Source organism: Canis aureus, chromosome 23, assembly GCF_053574225.1.
Source record: "Canis aureus isolate CA01 chromosome 23, VMU_Caureus_v.1.0, whole genome shotgun sequence".
In the NCBI taxonomy this organism is placed as follows: Eukaryota; Metazoa; Chordata; class Mammalia; order Carnivora; family Canidae; genus Canis; species Canis aureus.
In genome coordinates this window covers 38,371,824-38,398,530 of record NC_135633.1, presented here as the reverse complement: position 1 = coordinate 38,398,530, position 26,707 = coordinate 38,371,824, and the positions used below count along the sequence as shown (strand labels likewise).

Here is a 26,707-nt window from a genome sequence, read left to right as displayed (position 1 = left end):
ATCTGTGTCCTTTGAATACCATCTTGGAGTGATTTTAATATTCACACATTCACACACACACACACAGACACACACACACTGAACCTAACAGAACAGTCATCAACTTGACACATATGTGCTAAGAGTGAAGTAGATTTTCAATAATTAGTTGAGGAATGGGATATACAACAAAGTTTAAACTATACAAGCACGTACTTTTCTGTAATTTATTTAATTGAAATGCCTAAAGCAATTTCTGGTATATTTCCCAAGCTTTCACAATGTAGAAAGACAACTTAAGAATCATGGTATAGAATTACTGACCATCGATTCCCTATCCTGTACTTTTCATCTCTGTAACCTATCTATTTTATAACTGGAAGTATGTATCTCTTAATACCCTTTATCCATTTTACACATCCCTCCATCCACCTCATCTCTTGTAACCACGTTTGTTCTCTATATTTAAGAATCCATTTTGTTCATTCAGTTGTGCATTTTTTTAAGATTCCACATATTAGTGAAATCATGGTATTTGTCTTTCTCAATCTGACTTACTTCACTTAGCAGGATACCCTCTAGGTTCACCCACGTTGTCGTAAATGGCAAGATCTCATTCTTTTTTATAGCTATTATTCTATTGTGGGTGTGTACATACATATATCTTTATCTATTGATTGATACTTGGGTTAACCTCCATAAGAAGTTTCCAGATGAAAAAATACATCACAGGGAATATAGTCACTACTGTTGTAGTAACTAACATTATGGTGACAGACGGGGACTGCACTTATCATGGTGAGTAGTGTGTAGAATTGTCAAATCAGTATGTTGTACACCAGGGCACCTGGGTGGCTCAGTGGTTGAGCATCTGCCTTTGGCTCGGGTCCTGATCCTGGGGTTCTGGAATTGAGTCCCACATCAGGTTCCCCACAGGAGCCTGCTTAGGTCTCTGCCTATGTCTCTGTCTCTCTGTCTCTCTCAAAAATAAATAAAATCTTTAAAAAATATATGTTGTACACCTAAAACTGGTATAATATTCAATAAAAAGAAAAAAAAAAGAAGAGTGCAAGACAATCCCTAAAAAAGGAATTGAGAGCCACAGTGTGAAATGGGAAACAAAAGGAGTAGCACCTACCTTAAGCCTGGGGATCTATATAGTTTGAAGAGGAAAGGGGCAAATATTGAATCAACCCCTAACATGAGTGAACAATCTAGATTACTCAGGGTCTACTTCATTTGGTGTTCTGCTTTGATTTATAGTATTTGGTTTGTGTTCACCAAGAGGCTTCTGTTCACAATCTGAAATAATTTATTCAAGACGGATGCCTTGGTGGCTCAGTGGTTGAGCCTCTGCCTTCAGCTCAGCATGTAATCTCTGGGTCCCCGTTGAATACCACAACCAGCACCCTGCGGGGAGCCTGCTTCTCCCTCTGCCTGTGTCTCTGCCTCTCTCTGTCTCTCTCATGAATAAATAAATAAAATCTTTTAAAATAAATTAAAAAAATAAAAAAACTTGATCGTGAAAGATAAGAATTTATTTAAGAGTTGCTGGTAGGGATGGGGAGCATGATTAGAGGTAGAAGGAAGTACCAAAGAGGAGCAATAATAGAAAAAGTAACACTGGGGAATGCTTTTAAGTCTATATCATACATATATAAACAATAGTTCACTGGACCCTCTAAACAAAATACAGAGACAGGAAAAAAAAACATGGTATAGTGAACAACTTAGTACCTATAGCTACCCACTTTTCTTAGAAGTTCCATAAAACAAGTTTTAATTTTGTTAATATTTCCTTGTTTGTGCTAAATTTGAGTTAGCATACATTTCCTACTACACTTGATCTTAGCGAAAAGTAATCATACACTTCCTACTAAAGAGAAGAATCTCTTTACATACAACTCCCAGTATTTCATAATTTTTACTAATTTTTTGGTTAAATATCTCTTCCACATTATGAAGACCAAGGACAGCGTCTAAAGACAAAATTGCAAAAGACTCATTTAAATAAACTTCCCAAATTCTCTAACCACCAAATCATATCTCCTAAGTTTGTGGATTTTTTTTTTTTTTTTTTTTTTTAGGATTTTTATATCCCATGTAGGCAGAAATGAAAGGAAGGAGAAAGAAAAAGATTCTTTTTGTTTCTTAATCTCAAATCCTTCATTTTATATTTTCAAGTTTAATCCTATTCTAGTTGTTAAACAGATTGTTGTTAAACCCCCATATTGTTCCAGCATCAGCTTAAAAATGTATTCACCATATAACTCGTTTCAGATTCCAAGAATCACAAAGAATCTTCTCTCAATCAAAATAAAACTTATAGTAAGTGGCTTCAAGATTCCCTACTAACCGCAATTCTCCCAATAGAGCTCTCTTAACTTTCCCCAATCAAAACTGTTCTATACAAAGTAATCTTTCATCATCTAGCAGAGAACAGCTAGAACACTATCAAAGTTTTTTGAAATGAAATTTGTTTCACTCGAACTTTCTACCCTCCTTGCTTTCCTACAATTTTACTCATAACATCTCAATTCAATTACAACTGCCTAGAGTTGCTTCAACGAGTCTGTCTCACTCAGAGGTTCTACTTAGCTAGGTTTGCCCAATAAATAAACTTAAACACTTAGGCTTGAAAGCAGCATCTTTAAGGTTTCAAAAATATACATCTATTAAAAGTCAATCTATTCTTATGCTTTAATAATACACTATTCTCTAATATGAATAACATTTATATATATAAATTAAGAATTCTGATACTCTTAAAAATTCTGATACTTTAAACATCCAAAAAGTGTCTTTCTAAACTTACTAGTGAAAGAACCAAACAAAACATTTAACAGCATATTATCATTTGCTTAATGTTTGATATGCACTAAGTCGCTAAGCATGGTAAGCTGCTTTATTTTTCTTTAAAAGAACATCATGCTTTACCCATCACAAATACTGCCTTGAAAATGTTTTAATGGATAAAATTATCAATAGCCATGTTATAATGGAAATGATGACAAACCGTTCATTTTTAAAATGGCAGGAGAATAAAAGAACTAATCTTATTATCATAATGGAAATATATCCATTCTTGTACTGAATCAGGTATTACTCTGAGACTAAGTTTTAGACTATTTTACCTAGCCCCATAACAGAAAACATTTCTGAGTTATTACTGTTCCACTTACAGGAACTGGATTAACCCATTTTTGGCTGCTGAATATTCTCCAAATTCGTAAAATAACACATTAAGGAAACATCTGGGTTCTTATGACCCCAAATGTCACCCTCACCCCAACCTTCAACTTGTTGGGTATCATAAGAGAAAAGAAAAGACGGCCAAAGACAATGCAAAAAAGATAGAAGAATGCACTCTTCACTATTCCCAAAGCCATGTCCTGCAAGGAATACAGTGATGATCACAAATGAAAAACAGACATAAAATGTTGGCAAAGTTGGGGCAAAGAGAGAGAGAAAAAGGTGGGCATTAAATTGATAATAAAATTGCTATGTCTCCAAAAACAGAAAATGGGTTCTAGTCTCCTGGTTGGTTGCTAATATTTACTTTAATCGATGCATATACATTGATTAAAGTCTACATACAATATAAATCTGCACTTTCCACCTATGCAAAAGGTTAACAGCTAGCTGGCTACTAGCCTACTGCTATACAAACAAAACCTACCACTTTATATTTAAGGCATTGCTATCATGTCCCACAGGCTCCTCAAATCCAAACCAAAAACATCACCTCTCTTCCCCCTGTAATTAGCTGTTTCTCTTCCTATATTGCTAAATACTTAGCAGTATCTAACCTTCTAGCATGTCTTCACACTAGTGATTTACTGTTTAAAAAAAAAGCTGTAAAAATATCTATTTCCATTTGTCTTTTTAAACCAATATATAAATATTCATTTATGTATGTTTATATTTTATTTTCAAATAGAGGATTTTGAGAGTCCCCAAATGAATATCAAAGTGAACAAAGATGTAGAAAAATGTGCCATTACTTGGTCTTTTCAACAAATGGTTCTAGAATAATTGACTATCCATATGGAAAAAAAAAAAAAAAAGAACTTCAATCCATACCTCGCACTAAATACAAAATTAATTCAAACTGGATCCCAGATATAAGTATAAAATCTCAAACTAAAAAACAAGGAGAAAACCTTGGTGACCTTGAATTAGATAAAGATTTCTTAGGCTCAATACCAAAAGCACAATGCATAAAACAACAACATGAAAAACTGGACTTTATCAAAATTAAAAATTTCTGCTCTATCAAAGACACTGTTAAGAGAAAAGACAAGTCAAAGACTGGAAAAAAAACATTTTCCAAATCACATATCTTATAAAGAACTTATATGTATCAAGAATATATATAAAACTCTCAAAACTCAATAATAAAACCTAGTAAAAAAAACTTTTTACTTAAGTAACAAAACAACCCAACTTAAGTAAAAAACCAAAGACTTAAGTAGACCTTTCAACAAGGAACATATATAGATATGCAAATAAGCACACAAAAAAATGTTGAACATCGTTAATCATTAAATTTAAAAGTGTATATATACCTCTATACACCTTTTAGAATGCCTAAAACTGAACAAACCAAGTGTTGGCAAGGATGTAAAGAAACTAGAACTTTCATATACTGCTAGTTGAATATAAAATGGAAGAACCATGTTGGAAAATAGTTTGGCAATGTTTTAAAAAATTAAATATAGAGGTACCATATGATCCAGCCATTTCAATCCTAGACATTTACCCAAGAGAAAGGAGGGCATGTGTCCATACAAAGACTTATATATAAATGTTTATATCAGTTTTATTTTTATAGATCAAAACCCCTACAATCCAAATATCCATCAACGGTAAATGGACGAATAGTGGGACATTCATACAATGGAATACTACCCAGAAATAAAAAGGAATCAACTACTGATACTTACTACAACATGGATGACTCTAAAAATAACTCAGCTGAGTTAAGCTAAACAAAAAAGCATACTGTATGTGCTCATTTATACAAAACTCTAGAAATTTAAACTTTTACAATGAAACAAACTAGATTAGTAGTTGCCTAAGGCAGGAGAGGAGACAAGAGAAAGGATTACAAAGGAGCACTAGGAAACTTCTAGTGGTGATACGCTCATTATCTTCAGTGTAGTGTTTCACAGACAGGTATATACATATATCAAAATTTATCAAACTGTATCCTTTAAATTTGTGCAATTTATTATATGTTAATTATATCTTAATAAATTATTAAAATTGTTAATAAAAAGTAAATTTTCTCTGTTCTTTGGAAGATCTCTTAAGAAAGAATAAAAATTAAAAAAATTAAAAAAAAAGAAAGGATAAAAATTATGAAATAGTATCTACCTAAAAAAAATGAAAAATTACAGGGATCCCTGGGTGGCGCAGCAGTTTGGCGCCTGCCTTTGGCTCGGGGCGCGATCCTGGAGACCCGGGATCGAATCCCACATCAGGCTCCCGGTGCATGGAGCCTGCTTCTCCCTCGGGCCTATGTCTCTGCCTCTTCTCTCTCTCTCTCTCTGTGACTATCGTAAATAAATTTAAAAAAAAAAAAAAAAAAGAAAAGAAAAATTAAAATTAGGGGGCACCTGGCTGGCTCAGTAGGTGGAGCACGGGACTCTTGATGTCAAGGTTGTAAATTCAAGCCCCACATTGGATATAGAGAAAAAAAAAAATCTTGAAAAAAAATTTTTTAATTACTTCTAATGGATCCTGAGGGTATACTAATGGTTAGAACATATCAAATATAAATAAATATGTATACACATATATCTATGATTTTATAATACTTTAAAAAATACTTTTGGAGGATATTAGGGAATCAATTCATATTTTGAACACTGGCATACAAGGAGGATCAATCAAGCATTATCATGCCTTTCCTATGACTCTACCTCTGAGTAACCAAATAGTAGATATTCGAGAGTCTCTTTATCGCTAGTAAATGAAATCACTGAATTAGAATATGATCATTTGAACCCCTACTGAATTACCAAATGTAGGCATTGCATATATATGGCTAATTTCACAAAAAGAGAAAACCATGTATGAACTTCTTAATCAAACAACACACCATTACCTATAATAATCCCACCAAAAATTTTTTTTAAATAAACTCAAAGGAAGTCTGATCAATCTCTTAGTCCAAGTAATTTACTGGAAATAGAGGACAGAGAATATATTACACCTTTAATTTTTATGAAAGATACTTGAGACATCAACCAGTTGCAATGTACAATGTTGATCCAAAGTACAGCTTTAAAAAAAAGTACTTACAACTTTAAAATATATAAACCAAAAACTTCTCAGATCACTGGAAATCTGAACACTATAATTAGACATTCAATTCCCTATCAAGGAATTATTTTGTTCTTAAATGTGATAAAAGCATTATGATTATGTTTTAAAAAGTAGAAAGAAAAAAAGACCTTGTCTTTTTTTTTTTTCAAGATGTTATTTATTTATTCATGAGAGACACACAGAGAGAGGCAGAGACATAGGCAGAGATCCCTGCAGGGAGCCCAATGCGGGACTCAATCCCAGGACCCCAGAATCACACTCTTAAGACCTTGTCTTTTAAAGACACTTATTAATGTATTTATGGATTACATGTTATGATTCTGGGATCTGTTTCTAAATAATAAGATAAGGAAGAAGTGAGTGGGATTATAAAAGAAATAACACTGGGGGGGGAATCCCCGGGTGGCTCAGCGGTTTGGCGCCTGCCTTTGGCCCAGGGCGCGATCCTGGAGTCCCAGGATCGAGTCCCACGTTGGGCTCCCTGCATGGAGCCTGCTTCTCCCTCCTCCTGTGACTCTGCCTCTTTCTCTCTCTATCATAAATAAAAATAAATAAATAAGTCTTTAAAAAACAAAACTAAACACTGGGGCACCTGGGTGGCTCAGTCGACTAAGTATCCAACTCTCAATTTCAGATCAGGTCATGATCTCATGGTCATATGATCTAGCCCTGCCCTGGGCTCTGCACTGGCCAAAGTCTGCTTGGGATTCTCTTTCTCCCTCTGCCCCTCCCCCCTGGGTTGTGCGTGCACGTTCTCTCAATCCCAAATAAATAAAATCTTTAAAAAAAAATATTATTCATGAGTTAGTCATTTTTGAAATTGAGTAATGAGTAGAGAATGGTTCAATATTCTATTTGGTCAGCTTCTGTATATACTTGAATTTTGTATAATGAAAAATAAAATAATAAAAAATAAGATATCTTGTTGAATTCACTTTCTATTTTTATGTACATCAATATAAAAATCCTAAATAAGTAAGACTGGCATAGGTCAAATTTCTTCTCCTATATTGTCCTCGTCCTTTTTTGGTATGAATATTCTATTAGCTTAGAAATATAAACTAAAAAAAAAAAAAAAAAATATATATATATATATATATATATATATATATATATATAAAAACTAAAAGTTTCTTTCTACTAAAAGTTTATATAAGATACAAATAATTTGTTTCATAAAGGTTTAGGTGAACTTTGTAAAACCATCTAGGCCTGATAGCTACATTTGGAAGGGAGGATTTCCACAATGTTTTATCTTTTGACTTGTAATTATACAGCACCATAAGCTGCATACTGATTTATCTGCCATTTACTACAATTTGTTTCATGACTTGGTATATGGTCAAATTTCATAAATATTCTGTGTATTTATAAATGTATATGATCTAATAATTAGGTGTGGAGTTCCATAAATGTCCATTGGATCAAACTTGTTAACTCTTTTATCCAAATCTTCCATTTTACTAACATTTTATTTACCTGATTACCTAGGTGAATAAAATATTAACAGCATTTCTCATTCTAAATGTCAATTTTTTAAAATATATATTGAAGTTACATATACAAATTCATGATTTATATTTTCCTAGAAATATTTTGGCTTTCCTAATGAATTATTTCATTCCTACTGAATGAATTTCTTAATCCCTGATGTTTTTGTCTTAGTCTAATTTTTCTTAAAATTAGTCTATTTATGACAGGCATTTTTTTGGTTCTTCATTTTAAAATATTTTAGACCTATTACTCATAAGCAGCAGTATAATTATTTGTTTGCTCCCTTTAAAAGAAATCCTATCCTGGAGTCTCCATGTTTTTTTTTTTTTTTTTCTCACAAGTGTACTGTTTACATTTCTTCTGATAATTCAAATTATTTCCACCATCTTTTGTTTTTAATATACTATGCCTTTAGTTTGCTTTTCCTTTTTTTTCAACTTTTCCTCAAGCTTTTAACAAGATTACCTGAAAGTAGAATCAGTATGATTATTCTCTTAACAATAAGACCTCAGAAATCTTTTACTCCAATCACCACCTCTCCTTTCTTACTCATTATTTTCCAGTATATTTAATCCTTGTGTATTTATTGTGTTGTTTTATACAGTAAGGTTGCCAAATTAGGCTACATGTTTACCAATTCTTTAACTTTGCATCTTGCATGCTCTTCTACATCCTGAGTTCAATTTCCTCTTATAAAGTATATCTACCTTCAGTAGTTCTTTCAGTAATGGTCTATGAGTAGTAAACTTTCCATCTCTATCAGCAAAATATATTTCTCCATCACTTTAGAATAATAGTTTTGAGTTATTTTATTCTTCCTTGGCACTTTGAAGATATTAATCTATTAGTTTTGGCCTCTATTCATGCTCATGGGAAGTCTGCTAAACTGCCATCCAGTTATGATTGACTTGTCTCTCTGGTTCCTTTATTACTTTCTCTTTATATTAAATGCCCAGAAATTTCACTATAATGTATCGAATTGCCCCATTATATTCCTTCTACTTATAGATTGTTTGTTTTTAGGCACAGTCACAAAAAAGATAGAAAGTGATCTGAGAATGACTATTTTCTTAATTCTCCCAAAGACTTCAAAACTAACTCAAACTCCATGCCAGAAGTATGAAGCATTAATTTATTATATACAGTGGATGCCCTAGGGTAGTGGTTCTCAAATTTTAGCATGCACAATACCTGGAGAACTGGATTCCACCCAAGGTTTCTGATCCATAGGTCTGGGGTCCTGCCATGAATCTGCATTTCTAACAAATTCCCAGATGATGTTAATGTTAATGTTAATTCTGGTGGTCAGGTAATCATGATTTAAGAATCACTATCTTGGAGTGCCTGGGTGGTTCAGCTGGTTGAGCATCTACCCTCAGCTCAGGTCATGATCCTGAGGTCCTGGGATCAAGTCCTGCTTGCAGCTCTCTGCTCAGTGGGGAGTTTTGGTCTCTCTCTCTCCCCTCCCTCCACTTATGCTCACTCACTCTCACTCACTTTCTCTCTCTCAAATAAAATCTTAAAAAAAAAAAAAAAAATCACTGTCTTAGGAATTATTGATAATCATCTCATGGAATCCCAGTTGATAAGAACCACAGTGATTTGTCTTGCTTCTTAAATGTAAAGATTAGTATTTATCATCAATTCTAAACAGAATTTAGCTCTAAATACTGCTCTCTCCCACTTCTTCTAGAATTCCAACTACATAAAATAACAGCATCTAACAGTCCATCATCCTGCCAGAACTGCTCCAATTTATTTTCACACAGCCCTCAGGCTAAAACCAAAATTTGTTCATATCATCTCCCCTACCCAAGATAGTTTACTCGCTCCCTTATACCTATAGGAACAGTTCTTTATGTGGAGAGATATATGGATGTGCTTCAGAGTACATGCATACTTTTGAGTATTTACATTAGGTTACACATATTTTTCATAATACTACAAAATAGGTCTGTAATCTAAACACATTAAAAATTGCTGACTTAAATTCAAATGAGTCGATATGACACATAAAGCTTTTCCTGATCCGTGCCTGCCTAATCTATCCTGGAACCACCCTACACACATCATGCTTCCAAAATTTCTTCATTCTACACATACTACCTCCACCCAGAAAAGAACGCCCAATAGGCCTCTCCCAGGTCTAATTAACTTCTTCTCTTCCCAAGAGGTCCAATACCACCTCCTCCAGGAAGCCTTCTCAACCCACTTGAGAGTTAGTTGCTCCCCTTTCTATTCTCTCTCAGCATCTTATACAAACATACACTATTAGACTTCATCCTTCTAATTAGTGGTCCACAAAACTATCTTCCTTTGTAAGAATATGAGTTATCTCCAGCAAGAACTTAATCACCATTTTTAAATCCTCATAGTAGATACTAAAATGTTGTTAAATAAATAAACATGTTGCCAAATATAATTTTTCTTTGGACTCTATAGACATTTTCTAGAATGTACTAAGAATTTTCATGTCTGTTTTCATGTAGATTTTCAAGAGAACCAGAGATTCAATGAGAGTAAATGGCATCTAATCTAGTTTTGTTCTCACATTTCTCCACAAAATACTTCAAAGCCTCAAAGCAAGGATTACGCCCCTATAAGGTCTGATGCCTCCATTATCATTACAACCAAGAGAAAAACATCAGAGGGATAATCAAATCTAAGAGTTCAAAACCATCATTTAAAGAAAAAAAGGACTCATTTTTCTATCCAAATCTACTTGCTTCATCTACTTACAGATGTGCATATTACAAATTCTGAGAAGATTCCTTGACATTATTTATTAAAACACCCAATAAAATCCCTTTACAAAAGTATACAAAATCCCTATACAAAAGTGAGTGGCTCTCTCCAGGGACAGAGAGTGGAAATGTGAGGAGCCTGAGAAGGTCTTTTGCTTATTACTTTTCAAATGTATCAGTTTATCATATGAATTTTTAAAAAATAATACATCACTCTAGCAACCAGTAAAACATAATGGAAAGTTAAAAAATAAGCGCCACATCCTATGTCATACTATTAAGAAAACAGCTTAATTACGTAATTAATATTTTTCTTACCAGATTTAAGACCTGAAATTTTGAAGATGGCACTTGGTTTCCCATTTGTGACAAATCCTAGGAGCTGCCATACAGGCATTCCACTTGAATCAGGATAGGAAAAGTAGACAGATCCTCCCATTCCCTCAGGAAATGGGATTGTTCCCAGCATAAAAACCACAACATGGTTGATATTTTCATAATCAGGCAAGTCAAAAACAAATTTATCCTCTGCCACTTGCTGTGCAGCTGTTTGCACCTAGAAAATAAGAAACTCGTCTTAGTTCAAGAGTTTGATGAGTTTCTATAACCCTTAACGTGTTCCTGTAAGCTGTTATCAGGTACAATTATAGTCGTTATACCCAGTATAGCCTTGGGTTAATCTGTTAGTCTATATGGAATATCCAAATATACCAGTGTCAAATATAAAAAGAATATATATATTCAGCCTTAAAATGATCGTTTAATGAATGTAACCTTTAAAAAATAGAACTAAATTATTTCAGAAGTGCCCTCAAAGGAATTTACTTACATAAGTAAATCACTACCGCTTCAGAATGTCAAAGAAACGAAAGGCTGTTCAAAATACCACACCACCAAAACCTTATTCTCTAGGTAGGTAAAGAAGGTAAAGCACGGGGAATTAAAATGGGTAAGCAATCTAGAAGGAATTAGTTAATCCTCATTATTTGCAAATTCCATATTTATTAATTTGCCTACTCACTAGAATTTATTTGTAAGCACAAAATCGATATTCATTGTACTTTGGTCATTCATGAACAGGTTCGTGTGCAGAGCAGCAAAAATCTTGAGTTGCCTAATGCACGTTTTCCTAGGAGAGGTGGAAAAAAGTTAGCTGTGCCTTCTTTTTTTCTGCTCTCATACCATAAACAAATGTGCTTTTCACAATTTAGTGCCATGTTTGTATTTTGTGTTTTGTTGGTGATTCTGATGTTTAAAATGTCCAAGCTGAAATGCTGGCTAGTATTCCTAGGTCTGAAACAGCTGTTATGTGCCATGCTGAGAAAATGTTACGTAAGTTGCATTCAGAAATGAGTTATGGTGTCTTGGCTGTTAAGTTCAACTAATGAATCAACAACACATTAAACAGAAACATGTAGAAAACAAGGTTATGTAATGATAGGCTGATAAAAACTGTCATCAGAAGCCTGAAAAAAATCTAACTCTGTATTTCCCCTAAAAGCAACAAATCAGTATTTACCAACTGAGGAACTGAGTGTTCACACTGACTTCACAGAACTGAACTGCTGTGAATAACGAGAATCAACTATATAAAAAGCAAAAATCCTACCTTGAATATGCTGAGTGGGAACCTGTAAAAGTTTCCTCTTGACTCATTTCATAATCTAATTTTCTGGTCTAGAATTGAATGTCAGTTTCTAGAATGAGATCTTATCTTATTTTGAAGTTTGAGAAATCTATTTCCACAAAGAAAACTCATTTTATCCACTTTCAGAAAATGATGGATAATTGCTGTATCACATCCATTAGCAAAAATGAAGTATTAATTCTGAGGGCACTCAGGTCAAAAGGCTGTCAGGAATTTACGTATACAAAATTTTTTGGTTTTCTTTTTAATTGCTTTTGACACTGCATTCACCGTAACACCAAATCTGAATTACTACCAGTATTTTAAGACTGTAAATGGTCAAATCTTATTACCTAGAATGCAACCTTTTTTCGTCTGCTAATAGTTGCTGTTGTACTAAAATTTAGCTTTTTTCTTTTATAATATCCTTGCCACTACAAAGAAACTTAAAATCGTTATAGTTGTATTATCAATCAAGTAATAGTTGTCCTAAATTTATTCCCAAGAGACAAGAATGAACGCTCTTAAAATCAAGTTCTGATTCCCTCCTCTTAAGTTTTCCAACCCCATTAAAAACTGTCCAGTTTAACATAGAGAATAAAACAAAAGAAAAACATAAATATAAAACCAAACTGCCTGTATTAGTATCAAATCCGATTTCACCAGTTTTTGGCATGCACATAATCTTAAAAACATATAAAATGATGGTATTTACAAGCCATGAAATAACCATCAGGCAAAATAAATATCTGTTAAATGTCAACTCTGTACCAAGCACAAGACATTCTGTAAATCTGTATTATGACACACTAATCCTTAACCTTAGGGAAAAAGAAAACTTTAAGAAAAAATTTTCAAGGAATGAAACTGAGTTTATAAACTTAAATAAGTAGATTTTTCTAGTTAGATAATGAAGCTAAGTTTTGGATGTCTCCAGGTCTATTTGCCCTTCATTTTGATTAACATGTTCTCCAATTAACAAAGAGTCAAACACCTCCTAAAAATCTCATCTTTTAGGAACTCCTACTGGATATCCATTACAGAGGTTAGGTGTTAGGTAAGTAGACACAGGTTCTACTTTAACTAAATTTCCTTCCAAGTTAGTTGACAACATGTGATACTTGGAATCCATGTGGCCTTTTCTTTATAAAAACACACAGAGGGGCTCCTGGCTGGCTCAGTGGTAAAGCATGTGACTCTTCATCGCAGGGTGGTGAGTTCAATCCCCACGTTGGGTGTAGAGATTACTTAAAAATAAATAAAAATAGAACACACACACATTTTAAATGTCATTCGTCAACGACACTCACTCATCAGAGTCCCACACTCATCCCAGGCTGGTCCTTTCATTTTCCCTGCCAACAGCAGGAGACATCCAAAGTTATCTCACCAATATTACCAATTACCACCATCGCCAAAGTGGCCTCCCAGTTATTCGAGAGCCAGACAAACTTTTTGAGGCTACTCGTTTCCAATTTATCTTTGTATTTTCTTGGCACTGTGTACTGAATACATTACCAACAGTTGATGAAGACTGTAATTCCACAAATGGGCTGCAAAATTTAACAAAGCAGGGCGAAAAAATAAATAAATAAATAAAGAACTCTGGATGTAAAGGAGTTAAGTTTGAAAAAGATTCCCGGGTGGTTTCCAAAGAGGCAAGCAACATTCATTCCCTAGTTCACTCCTAAACAGTTCCAGGTGCTGATCTCCTTTAACTCTCATTATCTGGCAAGGCAGGTTATTATCTCTTTTGACCAATGAGGATTTTCGCAGGCCACGACTCACACTTAAATTTAGGCGTCTTTATCAGCCACCTTCCAATTACTTTAAGCATATTTTTTTTACTGGGGTCCTTCCACAAAGACCCCAAAGGTATACATGCCCCCAGCACCACCTTCTTTCAGAAACAGGATGTTAGGGAGTAGAGTCAAACGCCAGGTGTACCTCTAACTCACTCCGCGAGCTCAGACAAGAACTTACACTGCCAACGGAGCTTACGTTCCTCAACTACAAAATAAGGATTTTAATAACCACCCCACGAGTTATGAGGGTTAACTCTGAAGTGCCCGGTAAGCGCTACCCGGAAGGCTGAAATTATGAGAAATGGACAAAAGCCGGGCATTGCCAGGCGCAGGGATGAGGCACGCTCGACAAACAGCCCCTGAAGTGGCTACTCTTCAAATGACTGCGGAGCTGAGGGCGGAGGAGAACCAACACCCCAGCGCCCACTCGCCACCCTCCCATTTAGCTGGAAAGTACACTGCGGGGCTTTCCCCGCGTCTCCGCACCAGCGCACCCTCCCCTTGGCGGGCCTCGCCCTCCGGTGTCCTGCCCCCTTCCTGATACCACCCGGCCCCATCCTCACCAGCCTCCCTGCCACCAAGCAGCCAAACATGGCGGCGACTCCGCTCAGCCGGCGGGGACCCGAAGCCGGCGACTACGAGTCCTCGGGCTACGGCCCTAGTCGAGCCCAAGAACCTTCCAGAACATGCAGGAGGACGCCTGCCCCTCCACTACATAGCGACTAGGCCAGCGGCAGGAACGCCTTCTGCCCCCGCGACCTCTGACCCCACGTCCTAACCAGCACGCCCCTCAGGCGGCGAGTACTTCCGGAGCTTACGCCAGCCGCCCCCACTAAGGGAGAAAGACGGGCCAGAACCAGTATGAGACTACAAGTCCCAGAGGGCCATGCGCCGGGTTCCGGGAGGAGCGTCAGGAGGATCTGGCTTTCGGGATTGACGACGGTCCAGATCCCAGGTTTTCAAACTCAGCGCCAGTAGGTGTTTCTCATGTTTGTGTGACATTTTAGAGGTTACAGCGTCCTTACAACAATCCCTTCACTAGGTCCTGGCAAAAACTTTATGAGGTAGGTACTGCTGTCTCCATTTAGGTATGTGAGTGACCAGCTCCCAGTCTACACGGCGCTCAATGTCGGAGCTTGAATCCAAGTCCGGTTTCAACTCCAGGCTCTCTCGGCTCCGCACTGTCGCAGAAGCACTAATTTTCAATCAGCTGTTTGGTACTTATTGACAACTTTATTGTTATTATATATTACATATTATTTATATATAAATATGTATACAGATATAGAAATATGTAAATCTTATATATATACCTATTATATATTAACATGTATATGTTGTTGTAGTAAGTTGTTATTCTTTTCAGCTTCACTTAACTCCCCCATTTATTTTCTGTAAAACTGTAAGCAAGGTCTTATAGAACTTTATAACTTTGTCTCCATTTGTAAAATAATAATTGTACCTATCTTATAGGGTTGCAGAGAGTGAATAAAGTGAATTGTGTATAGAAAGCACAAAAGAGGGACACCTGGGCGGCTCAGCGGTTTAGCGCCGCCTGCAGCCCAGGGCCTGATCCTGGAGACCCGGGATCGAGTCCCACGTCGGGCTCCCTGCATGGAGCCTGCTCCTCCCTCTGCCTGTGTCTCTGCCTGTCTCTGTGTCTCTCATGAATAAAGAAATAAAAACTTAAAAACACATAAAACACACACACAATAAAGAGGGCACCTGGGTGGTTCAATGGTTGAGCATCTCCCTTTGGCTCAGGTCATGATCCCAGGGTCCTGGGATCAAGTTCCGCATCAGGCTTCCTGCAGGGAGCCTGCCTATGTCTCTACCTCTCTCTGTGTGTCTCTCATGAATAAATAAATAAAATCTTAAAAAATAAATAAATAAAGAGGGGCGCCTGGTGGCTCATTTGGTTAAACATCCAACTCTTGATCTTAGCTCAGGTCCTGATTTCGGGGGTCATGAGTTCAAGGCCCATGTTGGGCTCCCCACTGGGCATAGAGCCTACTTAGTCTTTTTTTTTTTAATATTTTATTTATTTATTCATGAGAGAGAGAGAGAGAGAAAGAGAGGCAGAGACACAGGCAGAGGGAGAAGCAGGCTCCATTCCATGCAGGGAGCCTGATGTGGGACTCGACCCTGGGTCTCCAGGATCAGGCCCTGGGCTGAAGGCGGCACTAAACCGCTGAGCCACCCGGGCTGCCCGAGCCTACTTAGTTAAAAAAAATAAAGAAGACATGAGATGAGATTCAGAGTACAGGATGGTCAACCAAGGGAAGTGATAAAGAGAATTTTAAAGGTGATGGCAAAAGGAAGTCCCAGGACATATGCAGAGAGCTATCAATCCAGGGACCATCTGGAGGGGTTTGTTTTTTCAGGGGGAAAAGTAGAAAATATAACTATTTGATACTTTTGACATGAAAAATTATACAGAGAGGTGTTTTATGGATGGATGAAGATTTAGCATCAATCAGATAATTCAAACTAAAACAGAAAGAGGCCATTTTTAGGCCAATAGAAATAAAATTGTACAAAAAAAGAGTGACTTGGCACAAAATAATATATACATGAATGTTTTGTTCCCTATGGCTGTTGTAAGAAATTGCCCCAAATTTGGTGGCTTAAAAGAACACATATTCTTTTACTGTTCTAGAGGTCAGAGGTTGGACAAACTCACATCAGTAGAGCCACAGTTTTCCCAGAAGCTCTAAGATAAAATCCATTTCTTGCCTTTTTCAGATTTTAGAGCTGTGTTCCTTAGCTTATAGCCTCATTCATCCATCTTCAAATTCAACGGTGTAACATCCTGCTCCATTCCTTACATTGCCTTCTTCTCTGTACCAAATTTCACTCTGTCTTCCTCTTACACCAATATTTGTAATGGCATTTAGGGTCTACCAGGATAATCCAGAATAATCTCCCCATCTCAATAGCCTTAACAATTATACCTGTAAAGTCTCTTTTTCTTTTCTTTTTTTCTTTTCTTTTTTTTTTAAGTCTCTTTTTCCATGTAAAGTAACATTTCCAGGTCCCAAGGATTAGGACCTGACCATTTTGGGAGGACATTATTCAGCCTTCTACATTATCTTAATAAAAACTCCAAATGTAGATTAAATTAAAATTGTTATTTAACTACGTTAAGAAGATAAGAGAAGAGGAAGAGGAGGTATGGGTATGGACAACTAAAATCCTCCTCAAACACAGTCAATGTATATCAAAACGAATGAATCAAAAGAGAATAACAATTGCATATTAGAATGATCAGGTAAACACAGGAAGAAATAGCTAAAAACTTAGTGCTTGCTTCTGTGGAGTAGAACATGAGCAGAAAACTACTGTTTTTTGTGTAAAAGCCTTTTTATCCTGTTTCACTTTTTTTTTTTTTTAAGATTTTATTTATTCATGAGAGACACACACAGAGAGAGACGCAGAGACATAGGCAGAGGGAGAAGCAGGTTCCACGCAGGTAGCCCGACGCAGGACTCCATCCCAGGTCTCCAGGATCAGGCCCTGGGCTGAAGGCGGCACTAAACCACTGAGCCATCAGGGCTGCCCCTGTTTCACTTTTTAAACTATGTGCCTATATTATTTTATAATTACTATAAAATCTATAAAATCTAATTTTATAAAAGTGAAAAAAATGAATCAGACTAATCTCTAAAATTGCTTGCACTGCCATGATTTCATGCCTCTTTAACATTATTGTTGAAATCACCAGCATCACAGCCTCTGAAATTCTGATGCCTAAAACAAACACTATCAGGAAATCATCAATAAAAATCATACTGGTATATGAACTTCAGCTCAGAAAAAGACATACTGGTGATTTGAAACTTTCCAAGTGACAGTCTCTCATGAAGGGAGATCTGAGTGGCTTTCCCGTTGCTTATCTCATCGCCTATACCAGATTGCAAAAATATCACAAATTCTTCTTCTCCCTGTGTCCATGACCTTGCAGTGTGACTTTGCAGCTTCTCACATCAAGAGATGGAATCTATGTCTTCAGCCTCCTGGCCTTCTTACCTGATTTGATGGAAAGAATGCAGAAGTGATGTGCCAGTTCCGAGCCTAGGTCTCAAAAATATTTGCAAGTGTCTGCTGTAGTTCTTGGAACTTTGACAGTCTACCACAGAAACAAACCAAGGATAGCTTGCTGGATAATGAAAGAAACCTGGCCCCCGTGCCTCAACCAACAACCAGTCAAACCCTAGTAGTCTGTTCTCTCCTAGGAACAGAGCTACTAAGCTGATTTGCAGCTGACCAGAGACGAGTGAACCCAGTCAAGACCAGAAGGACCACTCAGCCAAGCTCAGCCAAAATAGAATCATGAGTTAAATAAATTTGAAATGTTTTGTTATGCAGCAAAAGCTAACTTCTGTGTGGTTCCTTCACAATTTGTGATTACTTTTTATTCATTAATTTTCTTTCCCTGTAACAATTACTGGTAGTTATTATCTATTTAACATCCACTTCCCTCTTCTTTCTTGTAAACAGGTATCCATCCATTTTTTTTTTAAGATTTTATTTATTTATTCATGAGAGACACAGAAAGAGAGAGAGAGAGGCAGAGACAGACAGAGGGAGAAGCAGGCTCCATGCAGAGAGCCCCGGTCCCCAGGATCCGGCCCTGGGCTGAAGGCGGCGCTAAACCGCTGAGCCACCGGGGCTGCCCTATCCATCGTATTTTTGTTCAGGAATCCATCCCTCTTCCAGGAGGCTCAGAGCCCCAGAGGAAGACTCTGCTTAATCTAACCAACAATTTTCCTGTCCCTTTGCAGTGGTAGGTTTAGACTCAGTCCCACGACCAAATTCTGGTCAGTGAAACCTGAAAGGAAATCTGCTGGGGGTTGCTGGGATAGGTTTCTCACTCTAAAGAAAATCACATGACGAGATGATCACTTTTTCCTTCTATACATTGACATACCTGAAAGTGACACCTGAAGTTGTAGCAGGCAACCATCTTAAAACTTCAGAGAAAACGATCTGACAAAAAAAAAAATGTATACAAAATTTTAGGAGTTTAAATTTTAAACATTTTTAGCAGTTTTAAATTTTGCATCAAATAAAAAAAAATTAAACAATGGCCAATATTCAAAATCAATGACTTTCTGACCACCTACAATGTAATGGTTTTAGAATTGAACACAAAAACACTCCCTCAACTCATTGCACACAATATTAACAGAAATCACCCAACTTGCTAAATTTCACATCAGCCTGGGGTAACTGAAACGGAAAAAGTGAAATGAGTCTGCTTTCATTCACCTAAAGTTTTGTTCTGTCTCAGAAAATAACCACAAAATACCAAGAATTTTTTTAGAAACCCATCAATTAAAAATTTTTTTTTAAAAAAACATCAATTCAATACCAAAATGATAGTCATTTTCTACATAGCAAGGGAAACCCACAGATGATAAATGAAGTTAGGAGAAGTTACACATTTTATAGTGTTAGAGCTATATTCTAAAGAAAAAAAGTTTAAAGGTTTTATTTATTTATTCATGAGAGATGCAGAAAGAGAGGCAGAAACACAGGCAGAGGGAGAAGCAGTCTCTTCATAGGGAGCCCGATGTGGGACTCAAAACAGAACTCCAGGATCATGCCCTGAGCTGAAGGCACACGCTCAACTGCTGAGCCACCCAGGCATCCCTAGAGCTATATTCTATGGGTAGAGACCATCTAGCACCTTTTTTTTTTTTAAGTAAGCTCCACATCCAACATGGGGCTTGACCTCATGATCCTGAGATAAAGAGTTCATGCTTTACTGACTGAACCGCCAGGAGGCCCTAATGTGGGTCTTGTTTCCAATCTCTTAGACTCATTTTCCCTAGATCAGTGTGTGCCAGAGTGTAGGTTAAGATGATTACTAGGTTCTTGATGGGATGAGCACTGGGTGTTATACTGTATGTTGGCAAATAGAACTCCAACAAAAAAAATATACAAAAAAAAAAAAAAAAAAAGATGATTACCAGGTTGTGCAATCAACTTAGTCACAACCACATTACCAAAAGCAAAAAAGAAAGAAATAGAAATGTTAGAATACATCATACAGGGGATCCCTGGCTGGCTCAGCGGTTTGGTGCCTGCCTTCAGCCCAGGGCATGATCCTGGAGTCCCGGGATCAAGTCCCATGTCGGGCTCCCTGCATGGAGCCTGCTTCTCCCTCTGCCTGTGTCTCTGCCTCTTTCTCTGTCTCTCATGAATAAATAAATAAATAATCTTAAAAAAAAAAAAAAGAATACGTCATACATGATAAGTGTATTGTTTCATGGAACTTTTTGTTTTGGTTTTATATATATGTTTGTGTAGCTGGGATACTATAATCTATTTCTTACTGTAGGGTGTATTAAAAAAATGTTTTTTAAATTGCTCTCCTAGATGATGCAATTAAGCAGATGACTATCCCCTTTTGCCTCAAGTGAGAGTTTTAAGGCTTTAAGCACTTCTGTACAATATGACCATCAGTTCTTTTTTTTTAAATAAATTTATTTTTTATTGGTGTTCAATTTACCAACATACAGAATAACACCCAGTGCTCATCCCGTCAAGTGCCCCCCTCAGTGCCCGTCACCCATTCACCCCCACCCACCTGACCATCAATTCTTTAGGCCTCTACCCTTCTCAAGCATTTGCTTAAAAAAAATAAAAATAAAAATAAAATAAAATCATTTAATTTCTATCCAGCCTTTTCCCAGTATTCTGTAGGATGATACACCTAAAGTCATATTCCAGTCCTTTCTTAGCCAAATTGTTCTTTCCTTCTAAATGCCTCAAGACTTCATCGTACTTGCCATCTCTGCAATAGCAACCATCTACTCTCCTTTGTAGATCTCTTCACACTTAGGTCCCTGCCTACAGAGCACAATACGGCTCTCAGCCTCTGCCCTATTTCCTATTGCTGAAATCAATGTGGGGAGAAGTGGAAAATCACTCTATTCATTTTACTTAAAAGGACCGAAGAAGACCAAGATAGAGCCAGAAAGAGACTGATAAAAAGACTAAATAGTTTTAAATAAATGAGAACCCCTATTAACAGAATTGGTTCTGAGAAAAGGGAGGCACAGGACCTCATGTCAGCCCCAGGCAGGAACAGCTTCATAGGTGTGTGACCACTGCAATAAGTACAGGGCACTGGGCTCAGAAAGAACTAAGTACAGACTTAGTAAAATGTCTCCACCCTTCCCATCTTGACATTCTTAGTAATTTTCTTTGAACTTGGATTTTGTAAGTAAGCTCCAATGGGACAAGGTAAGTGTGTTTTCCTCTACAATTGAGTAGGCAGGGGTCCTGACAACCCCAAGAGGCCATGTTTTCAGTTTGAACCAGAACTTGGTTTGAACAAAGACAAAAAGCATTTTAAGAAACTTCAACAACAACAACAACAAAAGAAACTTGAACAACTAAGGAACACTATTCCTGCTTGTTACTTCATTACTTCCTTGTATTAGTCAACCATTTAATACTGAAGATAACAGAACAAAATGGGGACGCCTGGGTGGCTCAGCGGTTGAGCGTCTGCCTTTGGCTCAAGGAGTGATCAGGGGGCCAGGATTGAGTCCCACATGGGGCTCCCTGCGAGGAGCCTGCTTCCCACATCGGGCTTCCCTGCAAGAAGCCTGCTTCTCCCTCAGCCAATGTCTCTGCCTCTCTATTTCATGAATAAATAAATAAAATCTTTAAAACAACACCACAGAACAAAAAGGAAAGATAGGACAATGGATAGTTGTTTTCCTTTGTCCTAAAATCAGTAAGTCAAATGCAGAGAATGTTGGTAGAATGTGTAATACCAGTAAGTGAAATAAAAGTTACTTTTGTGGGACACCTGGGTGGCTCAGCGACTGGGCACCTGTCTTTGGCTCAGGGTGTGATCCCCCCAGTCCCAGGATCGAGTAACGCACCGGGCTCCCTGCTGGAGCCTGCTTCTCCTTCTGCCTGTGTCTCTACCTCTCTCTGTGCCTCCTATGAATAAATAAATAAAATCCTTTTTTTTTTTTTTTTTTTGTTACTTTTGTGCTGCATTTTCACTGTACTGGCAAGAACTAAATACACATTTAAGTACAAGCTACAAAATGCTAGTTGCATTATTTCAATTTGGAGTTCAATGCTTTTATGTTTGCAGTGAAAACTCATATGAAGATGATCGGCAAAATTCAAGCTAATATAAAAACTTAGAATGGTGTTTTTACTTAGAATGGCATTAAAAGCAAATTTTAAAATATTGTAAGTTGAGAAATCACAGAAAAAAAATATTTTGTATTTTTCAGTCCCCTTAATGGCACCTTTTTCCTGCTTTTTAAACAAGAAGCTTGCAATTTCCTTTTTCAGTGGGCCCTGCAAATGACCACTAGCATCCTATTCCTCTGGAATTATTCTATATTTCTTTCCCAAAGAACTGGGTGTGAGGTCCATTAAAGTACAGGGGGCTTCAGGAAGACGTCATCCTGAAATCCATAGACAAAAATTCTGTGTCACTCACCCACCCAAGCTCTGGAGCACATCATGACTTGTACTCTCTTGGAAGCAATGAGCATAGTCTTGGCCTACATGGACAGTTATACTGCTTATTAGTACCTCAACTGAGGTGGGGGTGCAGATTTTTCTCAGGACGTAACAGTTTGAGGCAATGTTCTGGCTTGGTAGTGGTGACTGAAACAGACTGGCACATTAGTGGCTAGGACTCCAATGCAAGTCGGAGACATGATGGTAAATTACAGGCCAGAACCAGCATCTTTCTCCCTGCCTACGACACTCAGGTCTCATGGTAGCAAGTAAAATACTTCAAATATTGCTTTTCCTTTTTTTGGATATGCAGTTACCACTGGATCTTTTCATTTTATGCTCTGTACTTCATAACTCCTCATATTCATTTCCTTTTGACACATTCCAAGTAATTTCTTAGGATTTTTTTCCGGGTCACTAACCTCTATTCAGTTGTATCTAACTAGAATCATTCACTTTTACTTCATTTTTCACTTCTGAAGGTTCTATTTGTTTCCTTTAATAAATCCTCCTGGTCAGTCTTCGTATTCTCCTACTGCTTGCTCATTTTTGAGATTGCAATTTTATTCTTTTTATTCATTTTGACAAATATTTGAGTACATATGTGCAAGGCGCTGTTCTAGTGCTGGGGTTATATCAGCAAGAGTGAAAAAAAAAATCACCCTTATAAAGACTACATACCCCAGTAGAAGGAGAAATACAGCCAACCAAAGTAAATTATGTAGTATATTAGATGATCATTTAAATGTTCAGTAAGAAAGCCAGGAAAGGGTGGAGTACAGGGAAAGAGAAAATAATTTTACATGTGGCTCTTTTACATTTTCTGCTAATTACAGTATCTGACGTCTTTGGTGGTCTATTACATACTGTTTCAACTATCACTCATAGCACATTTCATTGCCTATCTGGTGATTTCATGAGTTATTTGATCTAAATTTTCAGCATCTTAGAGGAGCCTCCTGAAGTGGTTAGTTTCAGCATCTGGAATCCACAGCAAGAGTAGGCAAACTATGGTTTTGAACCAAATATGGCCCACTGCGTGTTTCTGTCCATTTTATTGAACACAGCCAGGCCCATTCATCTATTGTCTAGTCACTTTCACATTACAGTAGCAATGTTGAATGGATGTGGCAGAGAATATAGCCCACAAAGCCTAAAACATTTACTATCCAGCGGTTTACAAAAAAAGTTTGCCAACTGCTTATCTACAGATACACACAGGAATTAGTGATAAAAGTAAAATGGGTACCAACATACACTGTTGGAGCAAGTGGTACAATATTACTAGAAATACCCTCTCATGAACTAATTCTGACAGATGAGGGTGTAAATCATCGAGAGATAATGAAGACTTGTACACTGAGCTGTAACTCAAAATTTTGTTCATCACAATAGCAAAAAACCGAGGAGCAATGAACACATCCAAAAAGGTGTTCAATACTAGTACATTCATGGAAATCTATGAGATTTATAAAAACAAGGCTCACGAGAATCTCAAAACTTGATATTCAGCCTTGTATTTTACCTGGCACCCTTCATTTTACTTCCTATCTTATGATTACTCAGGTTTTCTTTATTCCCTCTGCTTTAGGTTAACTTCTCCATATGTCATGTTGGTGCTAATTCTTTGGGGGATTTTCTGGTCTATCAGGCTCATTCTTGCTGTTTCTTCTTGTTCATAAACAAAGCACCTTATGTTTGGAACAAAAAGATCCACTACTCTGATTCCCTCAATCTACTTCTCTTAGCCAATATCTTTCTAGAAAAGCAGATGGAACACTGTACACACTCATTTCTTTCATTCTTCAACTGCATTCAAGCTTCCATGTCTCTCACTTGCTCTAATGGTAATATTTCCATTGGTTACTAATGGTCTAGCTACAAACCAAATAGTATTTTTTAACTGACTAGACAGCTCAGTTAATTCATTATGTATTCCAACTCTACAGATTTTTATTATTTATTTTTAAAAGATTTTATTTATTCATGAGAGACAGAGAGAGGCAGAAACAGGCAGAGGGAGAAGCAGGCCCCTGGCAGGGAGCCCGATGCAGGATTCGATCCCGGCACTCCGGGATCAGAACCTGAACAAAAGGTAGATGCTCAAACAGTGAGCCACCCAGGCTTCCCCAGATTTTTAAATATAATTACTATAAAGTTATTATAGAAGAAACACAAAGACTTAGGAAATACAATGTCTGAAATATAATGTCTGATACATTAATGTCTGATATGTAACAAATGAGGTCCCTAAGTGGCTCAGTCAGTTCAGCGTCTGCCTTTGGCTCAGGTCATGATCCCAGGATCCTGGGATCAAGTCCCACTTTAGGATCCTTGCTCAGCAAGGAGTCTGCTTCTCCCTCTACCACTCCCCCTGCTTGTGATCTCTCTCGAATAAATGAATGAATGAATGAATGAAATCTTTATAAAAAAGAAGCAACAATGTATTTAGGGTACATCTGAGTACTATTCCAGCTGCTTCACTTATTTAATCATTTGATCCTTAATAACCCTATGAGGTAGGTATTCTTATCCCTGTTTCACATAAGAGGAAACTGAGGTAGATGTTAAATTACTTAGCTCAGCTCATGTTTGCAGAGCCAAGACTAAAGTCCGCTTAATCCTAGAGCTTACACTTAATCACTACATTATATAGCTTTCTTCAGTTAAAAGGACTACAAAAATGATCATTACAAAAAAGAAAGGGAATACTTTTATTACTTTCAACATTTCTTTTTATCACAATGAAAATAAACACACAGCTTTACAAAAATAAATTTTTATTAAAAGCAGTAGAGTCTGAGCAGAAGACAGTACAAAGAATGTAAACAATGTAAACATCACTACATTCAGCTCAGCCTGATTGAATGCTGAAAGACAACTCTAAATGCTCTATGTGCCCTTACTAGCAAGATACATTAATTCTATTATACACAGAAAACACACTCTAATTTTGATAAGGAAAAAATATTTTATCGAAGTCGGTCCCAGCGCCAAATACTGGCATCATCACAAACAGCTATAAGAATACTGCTATCCCTGCTAAAACTGGTTTGTCGAATAGCAGCACCACATTTATGATGAGTCAGTGTTGTACATCTAGGAAAAAACAAGACAATAGGTTAAAAGCCATTCATAAATATTGTCAGTAGCAAATTAAACCAACGAATAAGAAAACAAACAGATGTTCCAAGTCACATGGAAAGCATTTAAAATATCACTAAGAGCTCAATCTCTAATTTCATAACATTTGGGTATATTTTAAATTAATAAAAAGAAAGGTGTAACTTGTCACCAAAGTACTCACGATAAACAGCCATTATGAGAATAAAAAATATTTTTAAATAACTGAGTCATATAAATGTTAAAAATGATTTAAGAATGATACTTCAAGGGATCCATGGGTGGCTCAATGGTTGAGCGTCCCAGGTTGTGATCCCGGAGTCCTGGGATTGAGTCCCAATCAGGCTCCAAGCACGGAGCCTCCTTCTCCCTCTATGTGTCTCTGCCTCTCTGTGTCTCTCATGAATAAATTAAATATTGGCATAGCGTTTGAGAAAAAGACAGAAATTATCAATAAAAATTTCTAAATACTTACTTAGCTTTATGAGGATCTTCCACTTCTAAATCCCAAACATAAAGTTTGCCAACCTGATTGCCCAATGCAAGCATCTGTATAAACGTATTTTTAAAAACACCAAATTATTAAAATAGGCTATAGAGCATTCAAATATTCCTAAGATATATTCATATTTCATAAAAACCTCAGTTCCAGACTATGGCTATACTCCTGATTATTTCTATTTCTTTGTATCTTATACTTCTGATTCGTAAATGGATAACAGCAACTTATACTTCAGAGGCATCCTGAGCAAATTAGAAGGCAAATTTATGAAGGACTTTACAATTTACATTGTAGCAAAAGCTACAGACAGCTCCTCCAAAGTTTTCTTATAGAAATAAATACCCAGATAATTTGTTACTACAAATTCATAACACCAATCTCTAAAATTTCTCTAAGCTTTTCTACAAAAAAGCTATTTAAAAAGTTAACATTCAATCACCATAACATTAAATCTTAGTAACAGATGTTATGGAAAGTAAGCACCATTGCCAAGATTGACACCTGTCAACTGCATTTATAATAAGCACTGTAAATGGTGTGGAGAGCCTACTCTATAAAGATAGAATAAATAACATCAACGGCTAAAGTAATCAAT

The 26,707-nt window shown here is 36.7% G+C and overlaps 2 protein-coding genes and 1 long non-coding RNA gene across 8 annotated transcripts in view; 1 reads left to right on the top strand and 2 right to left on the bottom strand.

Moving 5' to 3' along the window:
- HIKESHI (heat shock protein nuclear import factor hikeshi) overlaps positions 1 to 14,764 on the bottom strand; it is a 39,025-nt gene extending 24,261 nt beyond the window's left edge. The window contains exons 1-3 of one of the 5 annotated variants that reach the window (XM_077867348.1): positions 14,546 to 14,757; positions 11,572 to 11,679; positions 10,869 to 11,106 (exon numbers count right to left, since the gene is read on the bottom strand). In XM_077867348.1, coding sequence (XP_077723474.1) covers positions 10,869 to 11,019 — 151 coding nt within the window. In that variant the 5' untranslated portion in view covers positions 11,020 to 11,106; positions 11,572 to 11,679; positions 14,546 to 14,757. Of the gene's footprint in view, positions 1 to 10,868; positions 11,107 to 11,571; positions 11,680 to 14,545 lie in introns of all 5 variants that reach the window. The other 4 variants (XM_077867346.1, XM_077867347.1, XM_077867344.1 and 1 more) reach the window with 4 other exon arrangements.
- LOC144295017 (uncharacterized) lies at positions 14,100 to 18,360 on the top strand. Its single transcript, XR_013362366.1, has 2 exons — positions 14,100 to 15,046; positions 17,947 to 18,360. It is a non-coding gene; the product is annotated as an uncharacterized LOC144295017 (long non-coding RNA).
- A 6,890-nt stretch (positions 18,361 to 25,250) lies between these two features.
- The window catches only part of EED (embryonic ectoderm development), a 29,832-nt gene continuing 28,375 nt past the window's right edge, over positions 25,251 to 26,707 (bottom strand). For both annotated transcript variants that reach the window (XM_077867341.1, XM_077867342.1), the window contains 2 exons: positions 26,086 to 26,159; positions 25,251 to 25,586 (listed from right to left, as the gene is read on the bottom strand). In XM_077867341.1, coding sequence (XP_077723467.1) covers positions 25,460 to 25,586; positions 26,086 to 26,159 — 201 coding nt within the window. In that variant the 3' untranslated portion in view covers positions 25,251 to 25,459. The remainder of the gene's footprint in view (positions 25,587 to 26,085; positions 26,160 to 26,707) is intronic.